We start from the raw sequence: 21,013 nt of genomic DNA, 5'->3' as shown, positions 1-21,013 counted from the left end.
CCTGTGGAGCAGTTTGTTGATAAGGTGAGGCGCATGCACATAATACAGCAGAGCAGCCACAGAGCAATGGTGCCAGAGGGTTTCAGAGTGCGGGAAGGGGAGGAGGAGAGAGAGGTCCTTGCAGAACTGAGGCTGGAGCTGGGTTTTGAGAATGGGTGGAGAGGAGAAGAGAGGTCTTCCCAGGCCTAGGGGAAGATCCACTTAGTCTGAGAAAGTTCTGGGCAGGAGAGAGGACGACACCAAGTCAAGAGAGGACTGGTGCCTGAGAGAAGCCACAGAAGTTTACTGCCATCAGCCATCACTGGAGACTTCTGAGCAGGGACAACACATGTCAAAACATTTTAAAAGGTTAATCTGCAACAGGCAAGAGTCGAGGAGGCCATGCAAGGTCTTGGGACAAGGCAGAAAAGACTTTAGTCGGGCAATGGCAGAGACTAGGGGCCTCAGCAGGAGAGATGTTCAGGGGAGGCAATGGGCTGGTGACTAAGGAGACACAGGGGATGGCAAGTGGGCACCTACAGACCAGGGGAAGGGGAGGGAGACATCAGGGAAGCAAAGAGCTCAAAAGCCGGGTGAGTGGGGGCAGGTGGATTGAGTCGGTGGGCTGGGGAGACCCATGGAGACGTCCAGGGAGGCACGGGGCCTGCGGGGTGCAGAGGCAGGGGTGCGGCAGGGGACACAGGGCTGACATCCATCCACAGAGAGGAGCCCTCTGAGGAGAGGGCAGGAGGTGGGAGCCAGGTGTGGGGTGAGAGCAATGGAGATAGGGCCAGTGGGAGACACGGGGGGTGAAGCTGGCACCTCCCAGCCGCGCAGGGCAAAACGGCCAGTTCTCTCCAGCATTGTAAACAGCTGGTGACAACTTGAGTCACATACCTGGGGAAGGAGGTGCAGGGGGCTGACTGGTGGTGGCATTAGGAATGGATCCCTGGGTTTTAGCCTACTCAGCAGGTGGCTCTAGGGAAAGACAGCCTCACTTCTACCAATATTCAACCTCACACTCCGAAAAAAAAAAAAAAAAAAAGACAAAAGGACCCTTTTGGGTCATATGGGATCCAAAGATCACTCCCCAAATTAAAATAGCAACCCAGTAGCTACATTTGGGGCTCTGACATAAATTCCCCTGGGGCTTTATGCAATGTTGGAGCTCCTTGAGCAGACTGTAGCTGGGGAGAAATATCTTGTTCCGTTATCTCTGCCACCCTGCACCCCTTCTCCCTGGTTAGGCTCCACACAGCTGCACGCTCCCCATAGTGAGATGGAGGGCTCAGCTCAAATAGAGCCGCAGGGATGCCTGCTAACAGAGCCGCACTGCTAAATTAGCAAGAGAATCAGGAGGACAAAGTAGTCTCCATGGCTTGACAGAAGCTGGAGCACATCTGAACTCTGACGATTGAGAGATCAAGGATCTGGAGCCTGACAGGGCTGTTTGGTTTCTAACAACATGTATGATTCGGTCACGTCTTTTGTGTAGTCATTCCAAGGGGAGGAGTCTGCCCACCTGGCCCCCACCCTGCCCCTCTCCTGCGGTGGGCAGCTTTATCACCGGAGGCTGCACAGGAGGGCGGGTGGTCAGGCCGGCTGCTTGGTCTTCTGCGGTCACCTCTGGCCAGCACACGGCCTGGCCACCTGTTTGCCCCAGGAGCTTCTATTCCTGCTCTTCTCTCTCCATCACCTCAACTGACTTTCGGACTTTTGCAGACAGAGGGCTGCCCCTCCATGGCCTCAGCACCCTGACTTTCCTAGGGGTCTCCCAAGGGTCTCCTTCCTCCCTGCCTCCTTGGCCTGCCTCGCTCCTCCCCGATGACGCTGCAGGTCAGCAAGGAGGGGAGAGGGGAGGGAAAGAGCCGCAGGGGCTGGATGAGGAAAAGGGGGAGACGAGAGAGGGGCTTCAGTCAGTACCGCAGAAAAGCTTCCTCAGGCCCCAGGCTGATGCGAGAAGAAGAGAAACATGCAGAGGTCAAGGCAGGAGGTCAGGAAAGGCATGCTTGCTTCGTTCCCATCAGAAAACCATGTCTAGATGATAGCGACCAGAACATCCTCCCTGGCACCCACAACCTCTTGCCCTCCCGCCCCGCCACCGCCATGACCCCAGGGAGCGACAAGGGGGTGGACCACACTGATCACCATTCCTGCTGGGAGGGGTCATGGGGCATCCAGGTCTTCTCTGCACTGTGAAATGTCCAGTTAAGGTGTGGGAAATTCCAGCAAGAAACATAAGCTGATTTCTCAAATTCCCAGTTTACCTACAGTATTTAACTTGCCGCTGTAAATATCACTAGTTAGAACACTCCTGACCTCAGCTTCCCAAAACATATGCCATTTCCAAACTCTTGGAGGGTGGGGGGGGGGGGGAAAGAGACTGAAATGGAACTCAGCCTAGCATAGAAAACCTGTGTGCCCAGCACCCCTGGAGATTCTCTGAATTCCAGTATGTGGCGGCCACTCCTCCTTTGCCGAGAAGAGAAGGCTCTGCCCTCAGCACCCTCCTGGCTCTCCTGTCTCCTGGCCCAGAGGCAGGTCTCAGGACCTGAGGTTCACAGCCCTAGCCTTCTGCCCCAAGCCACAGCAGGAAGCTCTGGGAAGGCTCCCCTGGCCATTCCCCCAAAGTCCCTCCCATCAATTACGGCACCTAGATTAGAAGCTCATGTTCCCCAATAACTATTTGAGTTGAATGCCAATTACTTTCTGCCAAACACTTTCACAAATACCTCGACCATAAGGATATCACAGCTGTCTCAGCAACCTCTGCATGTGAATTGCCCCAGGCTGTGCTCGCTTCAGAGCAGATGTTGTCCAACTTTAGGGGACATCAGAATTGCCTAGCAGGCTTGCTGAAACAGCTCGCTGGGCCTCCCCTCCAGTTTTCCCTTCAGCAGGTCTGGGATGGGGCCCAAGAATTTGCATTTATCACAAGCCCCCATAGGATGCCAATACTGCTGGTCCAGGGACCACACTCTTACTTCAAGAACCCCAGCCTTAGCCTCAAGTAGGTCTTCCTGAGCGCTAACCTAAATTCTTTTTTCTTGACATCTCTTTCTTGGAAATAAGGCTAAACCTCTTGTGCAAATCCATTTTACGAAACAGGGCAGCTTAAAAAAGTCTTCGGGGTAAAATTGAGTCAATCCTTGAGTTTTCTGTATTCCCCCGGGCCATCTGGCCATCTGGGCATGGGGACTCCTCACGCAGTGAGGGTCTGGCTGGCGCATTGGTGTGGGCCAGAGCATCCCACGACCGGTCCACTTCCCAACTACTCTGAACACCCCGCGCTGCCTCACCTATGGTTCTTGAAGGCAAATGCGAAGGAATGTGGTTTCATCATCCACACCTGGTTTGTTTTGGCTGGGATTTCTACCTGCAGGTTTCAAGACTCCTGAATGAAATCATCAACGAGCATCTTTAGATGGGGGAAGATTAGCTAATCAAATACTTGACGCCTACAAGCTGCAGCCCTAGGAACAGCAGACGTGAGCTCACCCACCTTTCCAACACTGCCGGTGGGTTCACGTCTGCAGCCCAGGGGCCTGTGACCTTAGTAGTGGGTCACAGAGGACACATTGGTAAGCAACATAAAAAAGGGGCATCTATACACTGGTGATATGCTGGGTGACTGATTTGTGCAGCTCTGGCAATCTGTGTGGAGGACCATAGTCATGGGATTCCCAACTGTGAGAAGGAGCAGACAGATTGCGCCACTCCTGGCCTCCTTACAGAAGCTCACCCCTTCCTCCCATCAGTGACTCTGAAAAACTACCTCTGGCCCCTTGCATCCCTCCTTCTGGGGTTTCCTATTGCCTGGTGGTGCTCACTGCTCCTGCTGCTGCCACATTTTGCCCTGTGTCTTGATGTACCTTGTGACAGTGTGACAGTCACTCGGACCCTGTGACAGTGTTTTTGATTTGGCAACTTGGCCAGGCTGTGGTCCCAAATTACCCAGCCAAACACTAATCTGGGTGTTGCAGTAAAGGGAGTCTGCAGATGTAATTAAAACACATAATCAGTTGCCATTAAGTAAAGGAGATTATCTTAGATAATCAGGGTGGGCCTGATTCAATCAGTTGGGAGGCTTTGTAAGCAGGGCTGCGGATTGAGAAAGGTAAGGAGGGAGAAAGAGAGGAAAAAAAAAAAAAAGAAAGAAAGAAAGAGAAGTTCCCCTGTGGACAGCAGCTTTGGCCATACCTGTGACTTCTGGCCTGCCTGTGATCATCCCTTCTGACAGCCTGTCCTGTGACTTTTTGATTTGCTGAACTAGCCTCCCAAATTGAGTAAGCTGATTCTTTGTAATAAATCTCTTAATACATATACTACATGTGTGTCACTGTGTGTATCTTTTACTAGCTCTGGTTTGGTTGAACCCCATATTAGACAAAATAAGGTCCTCCCAAATGCCTCTATCCTAATCCTTAGAACCCTTGAATAAGTTGCATTACATGGCAAAAGGGTTTTTGCAAATGTGATCAAGTTACAGAGTTTAACACATTGACTGCAGCACTAGAAAAAAAAATTTTTCCCCTGGGGCCACAGTGTTTTATTATGAAAATAGAATAAAAACATAAAAAACAAAATGATCCTTTCTAATTTAATGAAAATTGTGTTATTTTTTTATTGTTTTCTGTGCATGAGTTACATGCAACTCATATGGGTGCTAGAATCAATTTTTACACTGCACGCCAATTGAGTTGTATGTGACTCACGACATACTTACTGAATTTGTTTTGGAGAATTGAGTCTTCACATGCTTCACGAGGCCCTGGGCTCAAAACTAGCATGAGTTAAATACAACTCTCATGGCAGTTGAAGTGTTAAATTAGGAGACTGTCTAGGTGGGCCCAATGTACTCACAAGAGTCTTAGAAGAGGGAGGCAAGAGTCAGGCAAAAAAATAAGAGGAGAGATTTCAAGGTGCTAAACTGCTAGCTTTGAGGACGCAGAAAGCGGCCATGCGCCCGGGCACGTAGGTGACTGTAGAAGCTAGACAATAGAAGCTGGAAAGGGCAGGGACACAGATTCCCCATTAATGCCTCCAGAGAAATCAAGGACTTCTGACCTCTAGAACTGCTAGATAGTAAACGTGTGTTGTCACTAAGTTTGTGATAATAGGAGACTGATAAAAACCCTGACTCATAAAGGTCCCTTCCCTCATGCCCACTGCCCTCTCCCCATGGCAGGTCCACATCTCTTCCCTGGTGTCTCCTTCAGCCTGTCCTCTGCCTCCCCACGGGAAGTCTCATTGTCTGTCCGCTCAGTCCTCCTTCTGCAAGCCACTCTCCCCTCATTTTGGAGAGGGGACCCATCCAATCGCATGGCTCACGGAGATGCCACCAGCCAGAGTGGCTCAGGGAGGGGCACATGACCCCAATGAACCAATCAAAACCAACTTGATTTTGTCGAATTGGGGACTTTCCACAAAAGGGCAACAGGTGCTCTCTGGTTGCAGACAGCGACTCAGCATGAAGACAGAGGTTCACAAATGACGACAGTAACTGTGACATTCACAGAAAAGTAGAGAGGGTGAAGTGAGCCCAGCTGGCCTCCAGTGTACCTGCCCAAGTCCTCCACACACAGCGGATGAGGTTCTGTTTGATTATTAGGATTCCCTTGTGGATTCCAGACATTAGTCCCTGGTCAGTGTTAGGCATTACAAACAACTCAGTCTGCCATGCCTCTCGCTTTAGATACTCTTGTCTGTTGTTAAAGTAGACAAATCATCTTTTTTTAGATGGCATTCTTATGATACATCTTCTGTCCTTTGATTTTCAACCTTTCTGTGTCCTATGTTTTAGATGGTTCTTTTAAAGAGCATTTAACTAGATTTTGTCTCTATTTTTTAAGCAATCTGAGATTCTGTAGCCCTGAAATGGTGAGAGTAGGCCATTTTCATGTGTTGTAATTTTTGATAAATCTAGATCTCTATCTGCCTCAATGTATTGTGTTCTTATTTACTATGGAGTTTATGTTTGGTTGTTTTATTTTTTTCATTTTTCCCCCCTCCTTTTTAACATTCTATTGTTTAATTAGGTTTCCTTATTCTCCCTTTTACTCTCTTCTGCTTTAGAAGGTATACATTCAATGTCATTTGTCCTAATGATTACCCATATATTTTTAAATTGTGGCAAAATACACAAAAAATTGGCCATCTTAACCATTTTTAACTGTACAGTTCAGTGGCATTAAGTACATTCATATGTTGTGTTATCATCACCATCATCCATTTTTAAAACTCTTTACATCTTGAAAAACTGAAACTCGTAACATTGAACAATAACTCCTCAAATCCCCATCCCCCAGCCCCTGGCAACTACCATTCTAATTCTGTCTCTGAGGACCTCACATAAATGGAAGCATATAGTATTTTATCTTTTTGTGACTGCTTATTTCGCTTAGCATAATGTCCTCAAGTTTCATCCATATTGTTGCATGTGTCAGAATTTCCACATCTTTTCATATGTTTGTTGGCCACTTGTGTATCATTTTGGAAAAATATCTGTTCAAATCCTTTACTAATTTTTTAATCAGGTGTTTTGTTGTTGTTGAGTTGTAGGAGCTCTTTACATATTCTGGATACTAACCCCTTATCAGATATATGATTTGCAAATATTTTCTTCCAGTCTGTAGATTGTCTTTCATTCTTTCAATTGTTATTCGATGTACATAAGTTTCAAATTTAAATGGAATACAATTTATCTATTTTAAGTTTTACTGCCTGTGATTTTGGTGTCGTATCCAAGAAATCCCTGTCAAATTCAATGTCATAAAGCTGTTCCCTATGTTTTCTTCCAAGAGTTTTATAGTTTTAGGTCTAACATTTAGATCTTTGGTACATTTTGAGTTAATTTGTGTATATGGTATATAAGGTAAGCATCACCACACCATGTGGATGATATAAATTCTGTTTTCCAATCTTATGTGGTACAGCTTTGGGGTTTTAATTTCTCCGAGGAATTTTTTCACCCAGAAGTCCTGCCATATATAAACCCCTTTGCTGTCCTTAGGGTGGTGGGTGGAGTTTTATTAGTTCCCCTTTCCCCAAGGGTCCCAGCTTTATGAATGGGTCTGAGTTTCAACTCCCAAAATCACTTGTGTGATTGTTAAAACCCAATCACCATTAGGAGTTCCTTTAGGGTCTCTTTACTGGTTTAATCACACCATGCACACTTCCCCCTTATCCTCCTTGCAGGGTCAACTGATGCCTCTGTTGTTCTGGTGTTCCATTCGTTCTTCGTTTCTTTCTTGCAAGCTCAGCTGTGTATGTAACTCTTAGGTGTTATTCTATTTTATGTAGCATCTCTCGGTATCTGTAGCAGGAGGGGTTCCCCATTATGTGGACCTGCCATGCTGATGGAAACCATAATTCCCTATAGCTCTTTATGGTCCCTCTTACCCCATCTAACCACAGCCCTTGGAAGATAGGGACCTTGTTTGAGCCACAGTTGAGTTCTCCACCCAGAAGTTCTGTGTGAGAACCATGAAGGTGAGTTGTTAAAATTCAGAGTCCACAACACCAGATGTATAAAGTGGAATCCAATTGTCTCTACCCAGTTCTTTCTCATAAAACCCAGTTCTTTTCCCTCTTATTTGACCTGTTTTATAACTTTGCATTTATCTGTGCATCTGTTCACTGTGGATCTCACTCAGGAGGGCATAGCACACTCTGGTTTGTTCGTCTCTGGATCTCCAGTGGCTGACGGTAGACGATCAGTGAGAATAAATGAATGAATAAATGAGTCTCAGGCAGCCGTCCCAACACCACTCTTGGCCTCAGAGTTCAGAAACCCTGTGGTTTACAATACTAGCGGAGTACTGCCTTGCAAACAGTGGGTGGTCAGTCAAGGCTCACCGAACGACTGGGTGACAGCCCACCCAAGGATGCTCCCCACATCCTCCCAGGCATAAGACCCCAGGCTCAGGACCAGACCCCAGCCAGCATCTAGCAGATCCCATCCCAGCCTCTGTCCTCATCACTTCACCCTCAGGCCCACTCTTCCTATTTGGTGAGGAGCCGATCAGATACGCTACTTTCTCTAAGATGTTTGGCCAACCCTCTAGCTTGGGGCTAGATTCCTAAGCTCTGAGCCAGCCCCTGGGAGTGGGGACCAGAAGAACAGAGAGGGCCTCCTGGACAGAACTGCCTCTCAGTCATCCCAGAAAAGAAAAGGTTGCGCATTCTTTTCTCTCTTTAAGATGTCAAGAATTGTTATCTGATTTTGCTTCCATTTCTGGAAAGCAGTAAGACTCGAGTGCAATAATGGATGTAAAAATGCATTGGGAGCGGTGATGGCACTACAGAAAACGGTCCTTCTAGACAACCCCATCCTCTTGGCTGCAATCCTAGCCACATTCTTGGTCCATCCTCAGCAACCTGGAGTGCCCACTTCTGCCTTACAATGCGTTCCATGGCCACAATGAGAAGTCCTGCTGCACCTGGCAAAGGAGAGTGTAATGGCACTACAGACTTGGGGCTTTTTAATGGGTAGTTTTTTCTAAGTATAATATAGAACAAGTTATTATAGAAAAATGGAAAATATCAGAATTCACAAAGAAGAAAACAGAACCATGTAGAGGCTTCCAAACAAAGAGAACCACCACTATTTAGGGATACCCCCTTCCAGTCTCTCGCTCTGCATGTTGTGGCTTTTAAAACTTCGCATCATCTCTACATATGGTTACCCACCCTCCCTCCTTTACATTAGAGGAGAAACTCCAAAGTTTAAACTATTCTCCGTAAAGCTTTTAAAAGTGATTTGTAAATATTCTACAGACGGCTCTCCCATGATTTATCTGTTGTCGTTCTGATTGCCAGATATACGAGTCACCTCCTCATTGTAAGTTTCTGAGCAGATGAGTTAAATGACAAAATGTTGTGAAGCCAACTGGGTTTCCATTTATTCTTTCATTTAGAAATCCAGTGTTTCTAGGCCACCTGACTGCCCCACACCCACGCTGGGTCTCAACGCTCATGTGCTGTCGAGCTGGAGTGTGAGTCTAGGCTCACACTGTGAGAAAATGTGAAGCAAGTAAGGAAACTGAGGAATGAAGACTTCAGGACTGCCACTTCCAAATTTGGCTTGGGAAAATACAGCAATAAATAGAAATAGACAGCTCTGTTGTGTCTATCAGTCTAAAGCAATGGGGATGCACAGCTCTGGCCCAACAGTTTATGGTTTATGGTAAAGTGCAGGAACAGCTATGAAGGACAAAAATATTAAGACAGAATCTGCCAGAAAGCCCCCATTCCAACTCTGTCACTGCCTAACGTGGCAGTCCCCATGGGCTGCCTCCTAATTTCCCTCACTAAGAAATGTGGACAATACGTACCCCACTGCACTGTGGGGAAGGTTGGGCAGACAGTGTTTCTAAAAGGAAACTTGTCCATATTATTTCACTAAATTTGGCACATAATGGGTCCTCCCAAGCAGGGGGTCTAAAATATATTTTCATTCACAACTACATATCCCTACACCCCTGTGTTTTACCTACGTATGTGCCCTAATCAAATGTTCTCATCTTTGTGATGGTATCTCAGGAAATCATAATTGCTGCTAAAAATATGTTGGTGCCGAGGGTGGGAACTCTGAATATTTGTGATTCTAAGGAAACAAAAACAGGCTTGACTGATACCTGTCCCTAGTCCTTGCATAATAATTTTTTTACATTTACATGTCGATTTGGTGGGCCCATACATTCCAGGACACTGACGACTAAAGAGGGAGGCCTGAGCCACCACAAGGAGGACTTCCGTTGCGCAAGAGGACAGCCTCCTGACAGCAAGGACAACCTGAAAATGCAATGGACAACCACAGAGCACTGTGTGCTCACTCTCCAAGTCAGAGACAAGGTCCAGAAGTGGAGTGGGCCGGAGAGACAAGGCCGGCTCTTCATGAACTTGGCCCTGCCGGCCTGGGCTGGGTGGTGTACGTGGGGTGCAGCCCTGGAGCACAGGCTGGGACCCACAGGGCATGTTCCCGCTAGCGCTGGGACAGGCTTCCTCTGTGGGGGGATCTCTGTTGAGCCCTCTGGCAACCAAGCCAGGCAACGTGGTCCCCTGTGAGCCCTTCTCTCCTTCCTCCGGAGACATGTCACCCAGCTGGGGGTTGCAGGGTGGACCCAGCACCCTGTCCAGGGCACTCCGTGAAAGCTCCCAGGGTCCAGGAGCAGTGAGAGCTGGGCCGTGAGGACAGAGGGAGGCGGGTGAGAAGGAAGAGTGTGAGAGATGGGGAGGGCACAGGCTGGGGCCTGTGAGGGTGTCCCGAACTTTCCAGCAGCTGCCACAAAGCCGGAGGCACCCACGTGAGTGGTGACCAGGATCCCTGCAGTGACCAGAGCAGCAAGAGAACCTTTGTGATCTGGGATGACAGGAGTGGGGAGCCACATGTGCTCCAGCAATGCCCACCCTCAGAGCCCAGTGGGGCTTTCAGGGAAGGGTGGCCTGACCATCTGGCCTTCTCTTTCAACCCTGCTGAGCAGTCTCCAGTGAGAGGGGTTTCTGGGAGAGGGGAGGCAGCATTGCTAGAAACTGTGAGGCGAGTGACCAGGAAGGGAGGGGTCCCGTTAGGGGAGACATAGTGGAAGGGCAGGCAGGGGTTTCGGCTGTGCATGGGAGGAACTTGCTGAGAGCCTGGGCGCCGGCGTTTGCTGGGTCTGCCCTGTGCTGCACGAGCTCCCCGTCACTGAGCTGCGCAGGCCGAGGCAAGGACGCCAAGAGGACGCCTGCCTCGTTGAGCAGCTGAGCTTTCTCACCACTGTCTCATCTGAAATCCAGTGATTCCGTAAACCAGGGAGCTCCATTTTTCTACAGCTCAGGTTTAGCACCGTCTATATAGATTTCGCACAGTGAGAAGCTGAAAGACACTGTAAGTATCATGAAGGCAGGAAGCTGGGCGGGAGGACTTCCGTGTAGAAGCAAGAGGGAAAAATGAGCCCTACCGCGGTGCCAGGGCCCAGCCGCGGGCGTCCTGGCTCTCACACTCCTGCTCTCGGGAAGCCCCATTCCTTCCCCCGACGGGTCCCTGAGGTTCATTTCCATTCCTGGACACCATCCCTGACCCTCCTCGGTGCTGTCCCTGCCCCACAGTCAGAGGGTGGAAGTTCGCTCTTGTAAAATGTCATAGCAAGGGGAGGTGGGGGGTGAATTGGGGTGACCAATTCATTCTCATTTTCCCACAACTTTTCCAGGTCCAAAACTGAAAGTCTCGTGTCCTAGGAAGCCCGTCTGTCCTGGGCAAATGGAGACAGCTGGTTGCCCTGTCGGGAACTTAGAGGCCGGGAACTTAGAGGCCGGGAACTTAGAGGCCAGGAACTTAGAGGCAATTATTTCTTGGAAACTTGGGAGCCTCTAAGAACCAGGTGTAAACAGCAACCCCTAGCAAAGGGTGGCAAGGGAGATGCCCCATAAATGCTTGTGGATGTGTGAGGCCCCGGCTCCTACGCCAGCACTCAGCTCCCAGCCACTTCCCCCAAATGCACCGTGAATCACAGGGGAAGCGGGAAGTTTTCAAAAGGAGCCTAAGGTGCAAGCAAGGAATGGCTTGTACAACAGCCAGAGAAAGTGATCAGTCCAATCACATTCTGCCATCTCCTTGGCAGCCAAACGGGCGTGTGGCTCTGGAAGCCCGCTCTCCCCACCCCCGCCTTCCCACCGCTGCTCCGTGCCCCGGGCCCAGTGGCCACACTGTGTCCCCAAGTGGCTCCCCTCCTGCAGTGTCCCACAGGGCCCAGCCCAGGAATGTTCTCACATCCACACCCCGCACACCTGTCCCACTTAAACTCTCTAGGTACCATTCCCTCTGCACCCAATGAGCTGGCTGGGTGAACTAACCAGATAAACTAGTTCTAACTTGAAGTTTGCCTGTGCTGTTTCCCAAACTCAATTCATGCTGCCTGGAAGTCCACACCCAGGCAGACACGAGCTAGACACACGTAGTTTCCTGAAGCATCAACGTTACTCCAAGGCTGGGGTGGGGCGGAGTATAACATTATTTGGAAACACGTAGATTGTGGAGGACAATATAAAATTCACTTGATTTTAAGATAGACTATATCAAAGAGATGTCATACTCAGGATTAGTCAGGCCACATCTCAGACACCTCCCCTCCCCTCTCTACCTTGTCCTATCCCTGTGTGGAGACTTCCATATGCCCTCTAGAATCCAAAGCCTCTTGGTGGGGCAGTTTGACAAACACTAGCTCAATGCAGCCCTCTCTGATGACACCTGCATTTTAACTGAGGCCCTCTGTGTTCTAGGCCAGCGTCTCCCAAGAGTGTCGGATGGAGCAGTCTTCAGAACATAAATAAGAATGACTGATGTTCGGGTAAACAAAACGAAATTTGTCATCAGGGCTCTGAGGTTCCTACAAGACTCAGGTGCACAGTGCATCTCTAGGAAGTTCTGAAGGCAGGGGGCAGCCCTGGTTGGGGGAGAGCAGTGCCAAGTGCTGACCAGGCTGAGTGTCCCAAAGGTCGCAAGTCCAGGGGTTATTGCTCCCAGCTGTGCCCTCAGGCTGTGCCAGAGCCTGCGGTGTTTCCATTTGGCAGGGCAAAGAGGCAGAAAGACAGGCTCAGGAAGAGGGCTGCTCCCTGAGGAGGATCCTTCAACCTTCAACCTCATCCTTCAACCCCTCAGTGCAGTCTGAGACTTCCTGCCTTGGTTTCATTCTCCACCCCTGGGCAAATTTAATCCATCCCAAACAGTAAGGCACACCAGGGAATCAGGTCCTCTAGACCGAGAGAGCTGGGGATTGATCAAGACAACCTGGCTGCCTTTGCCAGGTTTCATGTCAGGTCTCCTAGTGAATTTCAGACCCAAATGGCCTTGCTCCTAGTCTCATCTCAATCAGCAACTTAACATTGTGAGATTAGAATCTGAGAATCTGAAAGACCCAAGATATCACTGAGCTAAGGCCCAAATATTCATGGATGAGAGAATCCAGAACTGAAAGATTTTCTCTGGGCATGTAAAGAAGGGGGCTGGGGAGTAAGACAACCAGGGTAGGAATTCCTGCTTTGTTGGTTACTGGATATGTGGCCTTGGATGAGCCTAGGTTTCCTCAACTGTGACTTGGAGGTGCGGATAGCCATCTGGCGGGGCTGTCGTTAAGATTAGAAAATATTTAGGAATAAATGATTTTAAAAAATCAAGTTCAAGGGAAAAGATATACCAATCAGCTAAGGCCAGAAGAAAAGCTGGAGCACATAAATACAGAAGATCCCACCCAGTTACCAAAAGCAAGCTTAAACTCTGTTTTTAAATCTTCCTAAAAGCCAAAACAGTAGAAGTGAAACTGGATGGGTTATAAAATTTGGTATCCATAAGATAAACACATACCATTGCAGGATAAAGCTAAGCATTTATCTGACTTCAAGACTTGCTCTACATTATTTATAATAGCCAACACATGGAAACAACCTAAGTGTCCAGCAATGGATGAATGAATAAGGAAAATGTGATATATATACACAATGGAATACTATTCAGCCTTTAAAAAGAGGGAAATCCTGTCATGTGCATGGATGGATCTAGAGGACATTATGCCAAGTGAAATAATCCAGGCACAGAAAGACAAATACCTCATGATCTCATTTAAATATGGAATCTAATAAAGTTGAACACATAGAAGTAGAAAGTAGAAAGATGGTTATCAGAGGCTGGAGGTGTGGGGCGGGAGGGAATGGGGAGTTTTTAATAAAAGGGTACGAAGTTTCAGATGAACAGGAGGAATAGGTTTTGAGATCTGTTGCACAGCACAATGATGATAGTTGACAATATGTATTATATATTTCGAATAACTGAGCGAGTAAATTTCAAATGCCTCACCTTAAAAAATGATAGGTAAGGCCAGGTGTGGTGGCTCATACCTATAATCCTAGCACTCTGGGAAGCTGAGGCTGGAGGATTGCTTGGATTCAGGAGTTCAAGACCAGCCTGAGCAAAAACGAGACCCCATCTCTACAAAAAATAGAAAACTTAGCCTGGTGTGGTGGTGCACAGCTGTATTCCCAACTACTCAGGAGGCTGAGGCAGGAGGATCTCCTGAGCCCAGGAGTTTGAGGTTGCAGTGAGCTATGATGATGCCACTGCACTCTAGCCCTGGGCGACAGAACAAGACCGTCTAAAAAAAAAAAAAGGAGAGATAGGTAAATGAAGTGATAGATATGTTAGTTAACTTGATTTAATTATGCTATATTGTATACATATATCAAAACATCACATTGTGTCCTGTAAAATATATCTAATTATGCCAATAAAAATATTTATCAATAAAAATATTACTAATAATTTTTTAAAGGAAATAAAATAGATGATTTCATCAAATAGGAAAAAAACGTGCTCTATTGCTATAGTAATCAAGACAGTGGTACTGGCAGAGAGATATACACATAGATCAATGAAACAGAATAGAAAACCCAGAATAGGCCACACAAGTATGGCCAACTAAGTTTTGACAAAGGTGCAAAGGTAATTCAATAGAGGAAGGGTAGTCTTTTCAACAAATGGTACAGGAACACTTGTATACCCATTGACAAAAAACGGAATGTTGTCCTAAACCTTACACCTATACAAAAATTAACTCAAAACAGAACACAAATTTAAATATAAAATTAAAAAACTTTTAGAAGAAAATGTAGAAGAAAACATTCAGAAACTAAGGTTTCATGAAGAATTCTTAGACGTGACACCAAAAGCAGGATCCAGAAAATTAAAAGTTAATAAATTAGAATTCATCAAAATTAAGCTTTTTCTCTGTGAAACACCTTGTTAAGAAGATGGAAAAAAAAAAGCCATAGACTAGGAAAAAGTATTTTCAGATTACATACTCAACAAAGGACTTGTGTCTAACATATATAAAGAACTTCTAAAAACTCAAAAGTAAAAAAAAGAAAAAAGTTCAATTAGCAAATGAAGAAAATATATGAGAAAACATTTCAAAGAAGGGGAGCTACAACTGGCAAATGAGCACATGAAAAGATGTCCAGTATCACTAGCCATTAGGGACCTGCAAAGCCAGACCACGTCATACACTTCTATTAGAATAGTTGAAATAAAAAACAGTGACGATACAAATACGGACAAGGTGTCAGAACAACTGGGTCTCCCACACACTGCTAATGCAAATGTAACCTGCCATGATCACTCTGGAAAACAGTTCAGCAGTTTCTTTAAAAAACTCAACATGCAAATATCATATGACCCAGTAAACACATTTCTGGGTTGAACACAATCAATGCAGAGAAACGCAAATTTATCTTCACACAAAAGCCTGTACATAATTGTTCATAGCAGATTTATTTGTAATAGTCCAGAACTTCGGGGGGGGGGGTGACGGACCAAATGCCGTTCAATAAGTGAACATTTAAACAAATTGTAGTATATCCATGCCATGGAACACTACTCAGCAAGAAAGAAGAACAAACTATCGATACACAAAACAATTTGGATGGATCTCAAGGGCGTTATGCTGAATGAAAAAAGCCAACCTCAAAAGGCCACATATTGTATGATTCCATTTGTATAACATTCTTGAAATTACAAAATAATAGGGATGGAGAAGAGATTAGTGGTTGCCAGGGGTTAGGGGATGATAGTCAGGAAGGGGGGGATGTGACTATATATGGGTTAGTGCGAGAGAAATCTTTGTGTTGATGGCATAGTTCTGCACCTGGAAGTGCTGGGGTGGTGGCTACACAAAGCTACATGTGATAGAATAGCACAGAACTATACACATACTCAATAGCAATGTCAATCTCCTGCTTTTGACATTATGCTGTTATGCACGATGGAACCACTGGCAGAAACTGGGTGAAGGCTACACAGGACCTCTAAGTACTAGTTTTATGATGACTCTATAGCTGCTTCAAAATAAAAAAAGATTTTAAAGACTCAATAAATCATTTTGTCTAGTACTAGGAACTCAGCTGACTTTCTCCTAAGTACCCTAGTGACAACCATCTGTGTTGATCCTGTGGGAGGCAAACTCACACAGCTATTTCTTCATGTCATTCCTCAACAGAAACTGAGACTGGAATGGCCAAGTACTTGTTAGTGAACTTCACAACTTCACAACAGGGGCCAAACCAGCCCAGGCCAGTACCCCTGGCTTCTGCTCAGTTCCATCAGGGTGGGCACCCAGATGGGGTTCTCTGCAGGCCAGCGCCTCCACTGACAGGTTGAAGGAAGTGCTACGGGCGGTTAAAGCCATGGGATGGGATTAAAAAGACCAAGCAGGGGGTGTGAAGAGGGAGAATGAGGAGGGGGTGAGGCCCTCGGACCAACTACATTCCTCTGCATACACCCTGACCCACCACACAAGCAAACAAAAGAAGGTGAAAGGAAGCCATGTTCCCATTCCACCATCCCAACACCACTTCTGGGTCTTCCAGAATGGAACAAAAATGTAGTCATTGCCACAAAAAGAAAGGGATGAAATGAGCTATCTATATTGTGAAACGTAAGCCATTCTTCCATTTGCTATGTCGGCATCACCAGGAGAAAAAAGGAAAGCAAAGAGGGGCTTTGCACATCATCCAGGAGAAGGTCTAAGTGACCACCTGACCACTCCCTACAAGCAGGGCAAGAGGGGCCTCTCAGGAGGCAGACACCCGAGAACAGAATGATGCTATCCTAAGTGGTAGAGGAACACTGTCCCTGGGGAGGAGTGGGCATAGCTTCATTCACTGGGTCCATGAAGGAATTCTTTGGCCCAGCGGATTCTACTGAGCATGTTTTCCCGAGCATGAATCAGGTTGCTGGGATATAGCACTTTGCTCTGGAAACTGAGAAATTAAGCCCAAGATGCCTCCCCATGCTTGGGGGTCAGAAGCTTCAGGACGTTATGGGCATAGGCCAAGACAAAGAACTCCTCCCTCATCTTTGGTCCTCCTAGGGCAGAGGTTAGCAGGGCCACGCCAGCCGAGCTGTGAAGTTTGCCTTTCCTTCCTTCCCAAGGATCTTCCCAACCCAGGCCCACTGGGATGCTCCCCACTGATGAGATATACATTACCTCACTGTGCGGGGGCCCTGAGTGTGTGGCTTCCTGAAATCGGGCAGCAGTTACCAATCAACCACTTCTTCTGTAAGATAACCTCAGCTTGGCCCCAAAAGAAAGTTTCATTTTAAGGAGAAACAGATCTCTTTGAGACTGCCAGGATAAGTTGCTCAAAAGCTCCCTCCTGTCAATACTTCCCACCCCCATAATCACTACATGAGCCTGTTTTTAATTTAGCTTTCTGATTGTTGAGCAGGTCTCTGCTTCTTACTAATCCTGTCAGCCAGAGGCAACAGAGACTGTCTCCTGATGAAATGAGATTGTATTTACTCCTGCGGGAGAAAGTAGAAAAACTTCACCCCAAGAGCGGCCAGACTCTATAGAAGAGAGTTATGCAGAGTGAAAGGTTATGAGCCTGTTAGCATGGGGAACACCCAACCTGCAGCCACCCAGTTCCCCTTGGTCACAGCTGGGCTGTGCGTGTCACCAGTGCCTGGAGGAAGCACCAACCACTGGGAACAAGTGCAAGAACATGCACTGGCATCCCCACCTGCTAAAGCAGAGCACAGCACAGTGCTGATGGTGAGGGCCAGGTTGCACAGTGGTTAGGGTCTCCAATGCTGGCATCTCACACACCTGGCTCCTGTACACTCCACCTTTCTGGGTGTGTGCCCACACACAAGGGACCAGCCTCATGAAGCCTTGTTTTCCCCATCATTAATGAGGACAATAATCATACCCATTTCACAGAGAGTTGTGATGAGGATTAAATATGGATAAAATATTCCCATAGTTCCTGGTACATTCATATGGCTCAATTACTGTTAGCTACTATTACTATTATTTTGGACATTATTAGTATTAACTGTAGTTTTTCTTCACCAAATAACTACGCCTTATGGTGTTGGTAGAACAATAGTTCCTAAATGATACTTGAATGTGTAGCCCTATTTGTTGAAGAAAGAACTGATTTCAAATGGGTACCAGTCCTGGAGAGCACAGAATGGTTTACAACACCCTTTTCCTACACCTCACTCCTCATAATCCTTACACAGACCCATGAGGTGGGACTTGGTGATATTACCTACTTTTTCAGGTAAGGAACTTGAGGCTCAGGAAAGGTGAGATATACTTCCTTGTGTCAATTATTAGGTGACTAGGATGGGACATGGCTCTGAGTCCTCTAGCTTTATCCCCTTCCCCTAAACTACATGGTATTTGGGTTTTCGCAGGACTGTCCACAAAGCCAATGGGTTAGTCTTTCCCAGCAACAAGGAACCTAGAAAAATGATCCTCAGGTTGGGTGTCCCCTGTTCCCACTCATGGCACACATGTCCCAAGACATGTGCAGCCCAACCCCCACTGGGAAGGGGCAGGGCAGTCCCCCACCCTCTCATTGGGAGGATGAAATCTCCCTTCAAATAGCAAAGTCCTCAGTTACTGCCCCAGAAGGGAAAGGCTTCAGTGAATTTAACTAATGGAATTTCAGATTCCAGATTTGCTTAAGACATCCAACCTTGTACCTGGTTTTCAGGCTGATAAGTGAAGTTAAGTGGCAGTATCTCCAAACTCCAATCTTAGAGTTACTATGAATCAAACGAGGCAATGATTAAGAGAATCTGATTTTTAGACTTAAGAAAGATTCTTAACTGCTATGAGTACTTAACTCCTTTAGGAGGCCAACTGGCCTGAGCCCAGGCTTCAGGAGCATGTGGCTAAATCATTGGCATATGAGAAATTATCTTATTTTTATGGATCTTCAAAGAAACTGCAACCATATGCATTTATTTTAGAGACTCAGGGCAGGTCTAAATAGAACGATGTCATTTGGCATTACTCTCATTGTCAGGAATCTGGTGTGGGACAACTGTCCCTCCTGCCTTTCTTGGTGAAAATGGAGGGAGATTGCACCCACCCTAGCTCCTGCCCAGGTCCCTTTTCTTGGACCACTCAAACCTTGCCCCCAACCTTTCCTCCCAATTCCTAATTTAAAAATATCAAAAATTCCACAATTCTCTGCTGAAACTTCTCCAAAACCCTTTTAAATGGTGGAACTCAAACTGCACATAGTGTTCCATCCAGGTCTGGCCAAAGACAAGGAGATTTGAGGATTATTTTAAACTATCCCCAAATTTCTGTTTCTTATTCCTATCCAACTGTGAAATCAATTCAGGCTTTATTTATTGTGGTGTGGAGAGAGAGCAGAAGCAGGAGTGGAGATCCTAGCTCCACTGGTAACAATCTGAGTAAGTATGCAGGTGAGATCCACTCTGACCTCTAGATCGCTTTCTGCTGGGCACATATTACCAGTCCACAGAGACCCCCGTCCTCCCTTCGTGTGATCTGGCTACCTTTTCATTGCACCGCTGGAGGCTTTACCGAGTCCCATTAGATTGTATGATTGTGGGAAAGAAGCTCTCTGCACCATAATCCCCACCCTGACCCGAAGGGGCCCCGATGCTGTCTCTGCAGCCTCCCACATCCTTGCCACAGCAGCTTCGCCCTCTCAGGAGGTCTCTTCCGTCGTTGCTTCTGTCTGCCCAGAATGGGCAGAAGAGCCTGAGTGTGGATTCAACCATTCCAGGTCCTCCTGGACCCGTGAGGGAGTGAAAGAATTTCTGAGCCCTGGAGAAGGTGTTCTCATTGCAACCGCCGCCAGCACTCTGTATTCTCTTCGCCTGCTCCCTGTAACTTGCCAGGCAAGAGGCACCTGCTCAGCCCTTCCTGAGCAAACCGCGGGCATGCCGCGTTCCTGGGGCCGTTTGCAGCCCGGACACTGACAGGAGCGTGCGGCCTCGGGAAGCTGCCCTCTGAAGGGGCTTCTCTGCACTGCCTGCAGCCGCTCAGCCGGGTAGCACAGTCCCGGTGCCCGCGGGAGAAGAACGCCTGGGGAAGGAGATGATCCCTCCTGCCACCCACCCCAGAGGCGGCCGCCTCCAACTTCCTCCATCTCTGAGGGACCACAGCCTGGCACCTCCAAGCGAGTCCCATTAATGAAGTAACTGCCCGCAGGTACCGACAAAGTGTTCCTCTAGATTCACTTTTTCAATCAAAGAACGGGACCGTTCCCTCGCCTAGTAAGCCAGAACGCTCTGCCCTGAGTTGCCCCAATAAGCAGGTACTTCCATTGTCCTGTTTCTGACCCTGACGAGGGCGTGTGAGCGCGCACACGCCCGCCCAGCACGCGCCCACTGTCCGGGCGCCCCCTCGCCAGCCGTGCGGGGACGCGGGGACGCGACCCGGAGCGCCGCCCCGCAGGGAGCCCGGCGCGCCCGGCGCCTCCCGGCTCGGGCGGACAGACGCGGGCGCCCCGCCGAAGGTGCGCCCGGCGCGGCTCGGGCCCAGACGGCCTCGCGGACTCCGCTCACCTTAATGTTGCCGAAGACGGAGCGGGGACAGCTGCTGGCTCGGCCCGAAGAGGCGTTGCTGCCCTGGGGCGCGCCGGGCTTGGGCAGGAGCCCCATGGTGGCGGGCGGGGGCCGCGCGGCTGGGCGGCGCGGGCGCGGCGGCGGCGGGGCCCCGGGCTGGGGCGGGCGAGCCGGATCCGGGCGCCTCGGGCTGATGCGGCGGGACGGGCGGGCGGCGAGCGCGGTGGCGGTGGCCGGAGGAGGCGCGCGGCGCGGAGACTGAGCGAGAGAGTGCGCGCCCAGAAGTTTTATAAGTGGCCGCAGCCGTCGTTGATGATGAAACGCGCTCTCCCTCCTCCCTCTTTTCCTCTGGTGTCAAACGCGCTGCGAGCCCCCGCCCCCCGCCGCCGCTGCCACCCCCTCAGACAGGTGTGACTCCCTGGAGACCCGCGAGGCTTGACTGCCCCAGGAGAAGGTCCCGCCTGCCGGGAGGCGGAGGGCGAAGGAGGGAGGTGTCGGCCCGGGGAGGGCAGGTGATGGCCGGAGGGGGCAGGAGGCTACAGGGCTTGGGGAATCCTGGGGACTGTTGAAGCGAGGGTGGGCGCGACGGGGCCGTGGGTGGGTGATTAGAGGGGACCAGGGACGGAGCTGGCAGGCCTAGGGGCAGGAGGGCTGGGGTAGGGGGAG

At 48.5% G+C, this 21,013-nt stretch overlaps 1 protein-coding gene across 1 annotated transcript in view; it reads right to left on the bottom strand.

Annotated features, from left to right (window-relative positions):
• Positions 1-20,753, bottom strand: part of SLCO2A1 (solute carrier organic anion transporter family member 2A1) — a 79,082-nt gene extending 58,329 nt beyond the window's left edge. Inside the window, exon 1 of the mRNA XM_012766834.3 lies at positions 20,348-20,753. Within this exon, the coding sequence (XP_012622288.2) occupies positions 20,348-20,443 (96 nt within the window). The 5' untranslated portion in view covers positions 20,444-20,753. The remainder of the gene's footprint in view (positions 1-20,347) is intronic.
• Positions 20,754-21,013: the final 260 nt, after the last annotated feature.

Source organism: Microcebus murinus, chromosome 1, assembly GCF_040939455.1.
Source record: "Microcebus murinus isolate Inina chromosome 1, M.murinus_Inina_mat1.0, whole genome shotgun sequence".
Classification (NCBI taxonomy): Eukaryota; Metazoa; Chordata; class Mammalia; order Primates; family Cheirogaleidae; genus Microcebus; species Microcebus murinus.
The sequence above is the reverse complement of the archived record's forward strand: the minus strand, read 5'-3'. Positions and strand labels throughout refer to the sequence as shown.